This window comes from Octopus sinensis, linkage group LG2 (genome assembly GCF_006345805.1).
Source record: "Octopus sinensis linkage group LG2, ASM634580v1, whole genome shotgun sequence".
NCBI lineage: Eukaryota > Metazoa > Mollusca > Cephalopoda > Octopoda > Octopodidae > Octopus > Octopus sinensis.
This window is the reverse complement of record NC_042998.1, coordinates 37,492,077-37,502,111: the sequence shown is the minus strand read 5'-3', so window position 1 is coordinate 37,502,111 and position 10,035 is coordinate 37,492,077. Positions and strand designations below refer to the sequence as shown.

Below are 10,035 nucleotides of genomic sequence, written 5' to 3'. Positions count from 1 at the left end.
CTGCTCTACGTATGTATATGTGCTTTGGAATCTCTGTGAATCTGTATTGTTTACCATTTATCAAATGTTGATATTTACTGAATTTGTAGTTTTAACTTGTTATTAAGCCAAGATTGTGAAGGTCCCATTAATCCATTTATCAATTTCTTCGTGGCTCAAAATTTTGCAAAAATGTAAAATTATCGTGAAGCAAAGCAAAAGTGTTCAATAGCCTCTATACAATAATGTTTGATGGCCAACCCCTTAAAGGGCGAGTCGTGAGGTAACTCTGACGATTAGCAACCCGGTTCGCTGTCAATGCTTCCCAAGACATAACACTGGGCCTCTGTCGATTACAACGACGAGTGTTGTAATTGATCGAATTAGCAGAAAATCTTCTTCGTGAGATTAACGTGCATGTGGCTGAGCACTCCACAGACACGCGTACCCACGGCGAAGTTCTCAGGAAAATGTAGCGTGACACAGAATGTGACATGGTTGGCCCATTCAAATATCTATAATGCTCATTCTGCTTGCTGAGTAGAATGTAGCAATATGAGACAAAGTGCCTTCGTCGAGAACAGAAGGCGCCGACGTGAATCCAACTCCCGACTTTACTATCCTGAGCCAAATGCCGTAACCACTGAGCCACGTGCTTACGAGGTAATACTACATACGTTAAAATAACTACCAGGGGCAGGAGTCGCATCAGCAGTAGCAGCCGTTCAAGAATTGGAACCTGGAGATCTCCATTTCCAGCGACTTCGACGGCCACCTCCCAGCGAAGAGCCATCGACTACAACAAGACGACCAAAGTTTTTTTTTTTCCAAGGTCTGGGGTCTCCTGCCCCTAAGCTTTAGACCATCACCTAATCACCCTTACCTGTCTTGTTGCTTAACAGCAACAACAGCAATCAGCAGTACCAACAGCGACTGTAGTAAAACAATAGCTACATCTACCATATTGATATCAGTAGTAGCAGGATCGCAACCAACAAAAAACAAAACAAAAAAAAACCATAGTTTAATAATAGCAGCAGAAGGCAGAAGGAATTCTGGTACCATGGTAAAAAGTATTGCCGGCAGCAGTGGAAATATGTTATGAGCACCTCTCCACATTGCAGCATTTGCGGTAGGGGTGGTGTATCCACAGCCACCACAGCGTTGACAACAACAGTGTTACTGCAAAGAATAATAACAGATGTGAAAATGCGTTGACACAATGATTGATCTAATGCCAAAAATAAAGATTTATCTTGTTAACACCAACACCCGAGCAGAAGCAAAAGATATGTATAACTCATCATGAAAAGCTGCACCCGCTATTGACAGCATGCTTCAGATCAGCAATCAGAGCGAAAAGTTGTTATATAGATATATTTAATGAAGAAGGAATGGATCAAGTATCACTTGTAAAACTGGACTCTGAAAACGTACGGAGAGTCACTGATTTTGTAACAGGAGCTTCTCGGTTATATTCTTGTGAAATTTTATTCGGAAATTCCAACGTAGAAGAAAGTCATCATCATTTATAGAACTGAACTGCTTACACTGACAGTAATTTGCCTGAGACGGAGGTAGAATTACGAACGTAGCACTAATACTTGACTTCTGCTAAGTAGTGGAATGTATTCAGTTGGTGGATCCAATCTGCGGAAGCAAGAACAACAAACGAAACCCACTTTTCCTTGCCTGTCACATCACTGACAACAACAGCAATAAAATCAACAGAGAATCAGAGGGAAACCAGTCACATCCAAGATATAATCTGCATCGTCTCGGTCAAAGCAGACATGTGGTGTGGCAACAATGATGAGGGAGGCACTAAAAAATCAAAAACACCCAACGAAGAAGAAGAAGAAGAAGAAGAAGAAAAATCCATGTCATAAATGAGGTCGTAGGTTCGAACGAACGTGGGAGATGTTTTCGAGTAAGCAACAACGATCCAACAGCATCAGGATTAATACTATTGACATGATTGTCACCAGCTCCGCAACCACCACCACTTTCCCAACACATTCAGCGCAAACGTTTCAATCACAAGCACAACCTTATTAACCACACACCAACTGTCAGAACACTCCCAAACTCGGAAAAACAAAATTGAAAAGAAATCATTAACGGCAATAAGCAGAACACAAAAATCAATACTCATTCGCGAATTTCAACATGGAACCAGCACACACAATAACGTCATCGCTTGAACAAAGAGCATAACAACGCATAAAAATCAGGTAAACTCGACAAAACAAACGGTATTGTAAAAAATTAGATAGTAAGAATGTTAATAAAAGACTTTATAAAGATTCATTCGTGTAAAATTTCACAATTTACAGGAGGAATTGAACATGTCTTCGCCGATAAAGAGAAAAAAAAAGTTAAGTCGGCCTTTCTCACGTCTCTCCTGTCTAACATGACCTGACTGAGAATGAGAACTGTGAACGAACTTGATCATTTTGACTTGGAAATAGGGAAACTGATCTCAGGGCACTCGATGTGATAGCCATTAGCGAAAACAGAATGTCTGTGGCACAAGAATTTCTACCCACTTCCAGTGGTTTCAGAGTTTAGGGATCGCTCACTTTGCCAGAATCAGGAAGCAGAGGGTCTATTTTTTTTTGGAGACGTCTGGATTTCCCGATGCGGACCATCCTCTTGGACTCTAAACGTTATTTTATGGAACAGGAATTGAATAGGAGAGAAAATATTACTTTCAAAGTAAAATCATTCTAAAACTTAACAGGGATGAAGCAAACAGATTTCTTCCGGTTTTGTTAGCTCTTCCTAAGAATTACTCACTCTTTAATGCCAGTAAGAAATTAGGAGTTACATGCACATTGCGAAAGTTTGGAATTAGCTAACTGTTGTGGCGAGAGTCATTGATACCCCTACTCCTTTACCGATTTCGACGTAGCACCCCGCCCGCTTTCGTAGGTGTCTTCAGCTCTGGTGATGAGTGCGTCTTTTCTTTCTCCTTTTTTCTTTTGTTCTTTCGTTTCTTCGGTAAGCGAGGTTAGACACAGGGGAGTTACAGCTGCATACAGGTAGTAATATTATGATTATTAATACTAACACATGGCAAAAATAGAAAAAAAGTCTACATTAATGGAAACTTCAAACATTACGAAAGGTAAAAATTACATTTTTCGGGTGGAATTATAACTGAGGTTACATTTCTGGGTAAAACCTTGAATGCAGAATATTTTGTTTTAAATAATACAACAAATTTGTTTAGTACTGAGTGGATGAAATTGTTTAATTTATGGGACTTTCTCATAATCTGTTCTGTAAAAATATAAATGATTTTTGCTACAGTAAAAACCTGTCACCAGACAAATTGAAAGAAAAGGTAAAAAAAACATTTCTGATAAACTGGGTCTGTATTTTTGTATCTCTCTGATGTGTACCTACAAATTAGAGAAGACGATGAATGTTCGAAATGCCTTACAGTCAACACACTTAAAGGATTGTATAAGTAAAACAGGTTACCATTTGGTTCAAGAGCCGCACCAGTAACAGATTATGGTCACAATGTTAGCCGCTTGTGAATTCTCAATTCCATATTTGGATGATATACTCATTAAACGCGAATCCAGAAGTCAACACGTGAGGCACGTAAAATTCGTATTGAGAAAAATTATGGATTGTAGCTTCTCATTGAATGTGTGGATTTTTCCTACTGGAATTAAGATATTTAGGTAAATTATTGACAGGAATGGACGACGACGTGACCAATCGAGGACAAAGGCAATTAAAAATATGCCTCCTCCGACTAATATAGCGATATCACATTTATTTTTAGGATTGGCAAATTATTACCAAAATCATATTCCAAATATACATAAGGCTAGGACTCCACTGAATAATTTGCTGAAAAAAGATAGGGAATGGAATTGATCAGTAAATTGTCAAAAGACGTTTGACGAAATTTAAAAATAAAATATTGATATCTGATTTATCGTTAGCTCAGTTCGATCCTACAGTGCAGATTGTTGTAGCTTCAGACGCTTCTGAATACGATGTGGAGCAGTAATGCTACATAAATATAAAGATGCTAACATGAAAGCGGTTGCTCATGTCTCGCGTTCTGTGATATCAGCAGAAAAATATCATAGTCAAATCGAGAAAAAAGCTCTAGCGATCATTTTTGCCGTGATAAAATTTCACAGATTTTTGTACAGTAGAAGTTTTCAGCTGCAGACTGATCAACCGACCGTAATTATAGTTGGGTCGAACAAAGAAATTCCTGCCTATACTGCTAATAGGTTACAACATTGGGTGAAGATATTACTAAACTACAATCTCAGGATGGAGTAAATACCGTCCAAGAAATTAGACCATGCAGATGATCAAACAAGGCTGCTTTCAAAATATGCGGAACCATTCGAAGATACTGTGATTGCCACTTTCCTTGCGGAAAATGAAATTGAAAATGTTTTGTGTAAAGTCATTCTTGAACTCTCAGTTACTTTATCAGACATAAAGTCAAAGCCGGAGAACGATATATTCATTATAAGAATCAAAGAAACACCGAAGGCTAAAGAAAATAAAAATATCCGCAACGCAAATGCCAAACATTTCTCACTGTACGACAAAAGGCTGATGTATGCACAAAGAGTCGTAGTGCCAGCCGTACTAAAAAAGCATTTATTTAAAGAATTTCATAATGGTTACCCAGAAATTTCGAGAATGAAATCACTGATGAGAAGTTACATGTATGGGCTTACAAAATATCGTGAAATTGAAGAGTCGGTGAAATCCTGCAGATGTTGTGACCTTGGAGCCAAGTCACCACCGGTAAAATTCAAACCATGGCCTAAAACCGACAGTCCATGGACCAGGCCCCATATAGATTTTGCTGGACTAGTAAATGGTGCATATTTCCTGATTGTCACCGTGGGTTCCGGTTGATCGATCAACGGAACAGCCTGCTCGTGAAATTAACGTGCAAATGGCTGAGAACTCCACAGACACGTGTACACTTAACGTAGTTTTCGAGGAGATTCAGCGCGACAGAGAGGGTGAGAAGGCTGGTCATTTGGAATAAAGGTCCCACATAAACAGGAAGAAAGTGAGAGAAAGTTGTAATGAAAGAATATAATAGGGTTCACCGCAACCCCTGCCGGAGCCAATAAACACTCACAACGCCCAGTCTGCGAATCGAAACCGCGATCCTATGACCGCGAATCCGCTGCCATAACCACTTGGCCGTTGCGGCTCCACACCTGATTGTAGAAGATAGTTATACTAAGTGGCTGGAAATATATAGATGTAGGAAACCAACCTCTACAGTAACAATAGAATTTATTCGTGTATTATTTGCAAGATATGGTGTGCGAACAACTTAGCATCTGATGAAGCTAAGCAGTTGACGGCGAATGTGTTTAAAACTTTTGTAAAATATATGGAATTGAACACATTTCTACTCCGCCATATCATCCAAGATCAAACGGGCAAGCGGAAAGGTGTTGAAGGATATATTTAAAAGAGCATTAAAGAAATCAAGGAACGAGCTGGTCGACGTCGCAGCATTGACACAATTCTTAAGGCTTTATAGGATAACACTAAACCCAAACACTGAGGAAGAAAATCTCAAAACAAGTGAGACTCGGTGAAAGAAAAAAATATAGTAAAAAATGATAATATTAACTTCAAACGGAAGTCAATCCTGAAAGAGGGTGGATGTAGTGGCGAAAGTCAGTTATACCCGCATGAGATTGAAAGAATGGATTAACGGAACTCTTATACTGAGTAACGTATTGGTTGAGACGAACGAAGTCGTTGAGAGATCGTATTTAACGGAGTGTCGTATTTAGTGAAGGCATTTGAAGTATGTCACGTCAAGACAGTTGCGTCTAACTCGGATTCGTGTAGTCTGTATATCAAACCTATAGAAGGGTACAAAATCAACCGAAGAGGTGTAACAAATACATTGCGCATCTCCTCCGACGTTTCATATTCACTGACATGTACCAACTGGGTATCGCGAAAATATGCTAATGTGGACATGGAGAAACTGCATCGGATCATCAAGATTGTAACTGGATAGATTATTTTCTAGGCCAGTGACTTCAGAAACATTGGCTACGCAGAAAGCACACTGTGATGTGTCTGGTCGACCTAGATCAGCTACACAGAGAAGGATACATTTACAGGAAGCACATTTACTGCAGTACCAAGCATAAATAGACTGGATTCACAAATTAGTTCCGCAGACGTTATGTGAACAAATGTCTGTGACAAATAGTAGTTAGCACTCTAAAGATTGATTAGGGCAGAATCGAAATGTTTTGATAAGAAAGCACCAATTAAAAAGTAACTAGAATAGTGAGTGACAAGGCATCTTAGAAGGATTTCACATAAAGGGCATCACAAAATATGTAATTTGGAAATGAATGAACAAAACGCTGTCAGAGCTAAGTTGCGTTCTCTAAGATACCAACCTTACGAAATCTCTTCAATGCAGCCGAGTTGCATAGGTTCAGCTTGGTAATAAAACCGCAATTCGGTGTTTGATGGGCCATGACGCACATGTGCTACACGATCGCACACAGATGTGTTCGAATTTCATCGGTACTTTCCTCGACAGTTTCAGATGAGAGGCTTTCACAAATGCATTCCTAGAGGGCCTACAGCGTCTCACGTCAAAAGAGTTGAGTAATTTCAAACGCTGACAACCTCCACAGAATTACGGCTCGTCATGGGTTTCTGCATGTAAAGCAAATCGTCTGGTTTGAAATATCTGCCCAATGAACTTCATTTCCCTTCTGGAAACTGACATAGGTATCAAAACAAATATGAAACTTGAGAACTCTCTATTTTGTGAGGCATGTTGGCAAAGGTCCATAAGTAATGGGAACATGTTGGCAATATATGTCTCATACCTGTGTTGAATGCAGCAGTATTAATCTTATTGATCTTATTAGTGATGTGCAATAATGCGCAATCCCAAAATAATTTGTTCACGGGAATCATCACCACAACTGATATGTTATAGAGTTCTTTATAGGATATTAGGATTAAAATCCTTCGAAAGAGTCAACAAATCTAACTTGGCGGAATTTCTCACAGCAGCTAATTTCGGTCAGTTTATTTGCGACTGGATCACTGTGATGTAAAGCGACATCTGCTCCGTGTTCTGTGCAAATCAACACTCAACGAAACCATGCTTGTATCATGCAAAACGCTCATAAATGTTCCCTGCTACAGCCACGGTTTATTTTACTATCCCTAGCGCCTCAAATTCGGTAACTGTATAAATTCAGGTGCATTTTGTTACGAACAAAGGTTCATTAGATCTGTCGAGTACATACACGCGTCTTCGACATAGAAACCAGGACTATCGAGATGTTCCGCACCACGATAAGGGAATACATGACAGTACTAGCTTCCAGATTTAACAGCTATATGATGGCGGACCTGCAACCGGGTACCCAGGTCCATATCGTTCAACTGCATCCTGGTGTGCTGGATTGATGTACCAGTTAAATTTTTCGGAGCATTTTGATGTGATATATAGGTTTGTAAGAAATGAAATGTGGTTAGATGGGAGGAGACTGTTACCCAAGACATGAATAAACTATCATGGAAAGGTAGTTGAGAAGTGACGAATCACAACATTGCTCCTGTTCAATGAGTATGAGCGTAGATTAAAAGTAGACCACAGACAGAGTGGACATTAGTGGAAAGAAACTGCAAAGACCACTTCTGTGTTTTTTGCAGGATTTCTCCGAGTATTCCTCGGATGTCTCTGCCCTACCATCTGTCTTTGTTGTTTATATTTTGTTTGCACATGAAATTCCTCAGTTTTCTATAACCATTGTCCTTGTACTTTTGAGTTGTTATTTGATATACCTGGCGACTAATGCAAAAATCATATTACTACTACTACTACTACTACTATGGGATAACGTTCGACTAGTTGTCGTCAGAAGTGCGACGACCATATTCTTTCAAGCGTCTAGAGTGGAAGAATGGAATGCCATCAGAGATTCAAGCTAGGACTAGCTTTGGACTATCTGACAAACGAGTCCAAAGGTTCACATACCTATTAAGGCGTATCCAAGTGCTTGATAGTTACTCGTAGTTTTATCAGAATTTTCTGATGCTGGCAAATGACATCAGGTCGACAAGGTCATAAAGCTTTCTGTAGGCCTGTAGATAATGATAGCATAGGTTGGCATCCTGTACAATATGTTTGTGATATGTCAGGTCGAGATATAACATTGTCAGACTTAGCGACCCGGTTACTGGAAGTTGGACACATCTCTACTGGCATGACACGCCAAACCTGCAGGAAACGAAATATCAAGTTAGTCTAATGAGCCTTGAGAAAGGCAGTCTTCACCAATATGCACCATTGTGTTTTCTGTTAAGAGTGGTTAGAATAGATAAATATAATAAGGGAGAAGCGATACAAAGACGAAGAATAGAAAAAAATAATAAGTGTAGACGATATGTTTAGGAAAGGCATTGCAACCAATGGTGAGAATTCCCTCAGCAAATTATTTGAAGCGATGTACAAGTTTTACGTTATCAGAGCAGGAAGGACCGAGAGGCAGAGGTGCAGCGAGGCAATAAAGCTGCAATGAAGCACTTCACATACCATGATCAGCACCGCGTGTTATCCAATACGAATATAAGATGTGTGGGATTCTTTAGCAGTATTTTGGTCGTCTGGACAGTGACGAGCTTTATTTCAGGATGAACTGGACAATGGAATCGGAAAATTGGCAAAACGCATTTGCAATTCCGGCAATCACCACCACATACGATGTCATAGAGACGGAGGATAAAGAAACTAGCACAATTGGGACTCATGAAATACATCAATCCAAAAATTTGCGGAGGGCCGTGCACCAATATTTTGTATCGGTTCGGACCGATTCCGATTTCACGATTTGGAAGGCCACTGTGCATATCAACGTCTGTTTGTGACCACCTATTGGAACCACGCAGTATCATGCACCCTATCGTTAAATGTTTACCATTTTGGATTTTCTTGTTTGATACTTCAATGTCTACACACTTCACTTTGATGCAATGAGGTAGCTGGAACTTCCACCTTTGTGTTTTGGGACAAAAGCAACGACGTTCTTGGGGGAAACTATGAGCATCAATGAAACTGAAGCGATAAATCTGTTCTGGGGGACTTTTAGTCGGTTCCATGAATGCATCCTGGAATAGCCGATTCGTAGCAAACTTCACAGATATAAAATTGCCTTCTGCTAGGTTTTCCCCTGTTGCAAGTAGTGCAACGAGACATGTCGTCTCGCAAACATGTTGCGTCCAAGATTCCTGAAATGTGGGGTTGTGTTGAATATCTGTTGTCACATGTAGCACAATCATTTGGAAAAGGTAGACATATTTTGTTATCTTGGTCGTTTTGACAAAAAATGAAGCGAGACGCTATGGATTATTTCTCAAGTTGAGAAGCAAAAGAAATGTAGACAGTAAAGGGTTGCCGTTCGGCGAAATGGCTTTAAAGTAGATGAGAGAGCTAATCGTGGTTGCACTGGTTAGAACTGCGTTGAGCATACAATTGCAGATTGGAGAGATACAGTGCGATCATCGGCTTTCAAGTGTAACATGTGATAATTTCCTCTCTTTTGGGAGAATTTCCTATTACCATGTTACCATAAAATTTGTTATTCTTTTTTGATTCTCTTTCTTTATACTGCTTTTTACAGACCTGTAACATTCTTTTAATACAGAATGCATTATCATTTTGTTATGCTTATTGTTATTATTTTTATCATCGAAGCCTACAGTATTTTGGAAGTTGAAGAGGTTGTGCTGTTTTCCTTTTCAGAAGCCTGTTTTTGTTGAATTTGGAATTCTACTTTGGTACTTAGTTGGAAGAGCTGGAAGAGTTTTATCAACGGTTTTTTTTTTCACTCGGTATTCTGGGACACAGTATTAAGGAAAACTAATATTGCGAAAATTTAAAATCGGTGTGATCTGTGTCGTCCGATGAACAAAAAATTAAAACGGGAAAATGTTTTGAAGGTGAAATCGTGTTTAGTAAGTCATCTCCTACAACATGATACAACTGAC

General features: G+C 39.4%; 1 protein-coding gene across 1 annotated transcript; it reads left to right on the top strand.

The window, feature by feature from the left end:
* The first annotated feature begins 534 nt into the window (after positions 1-534).
* Positions 535-4,890, top strand: LOC115224497 (uncharacterized protein K02A2.6-like). Its single transcript, XM_029795410.1, has 2 exons — positions 535-642; positions 4,309-4,890. The coding sequence occupies exons 1-2, from the start codon at positions 535-537 to the stop codon at positions 4,888-4,890; spliced, it is 690 nt and encodes a 229-aa protein (XP_029651270.1).
* The last annotated feature ends 5,145 nt before the right edge of the window (positions 4,891-10,035 follow it).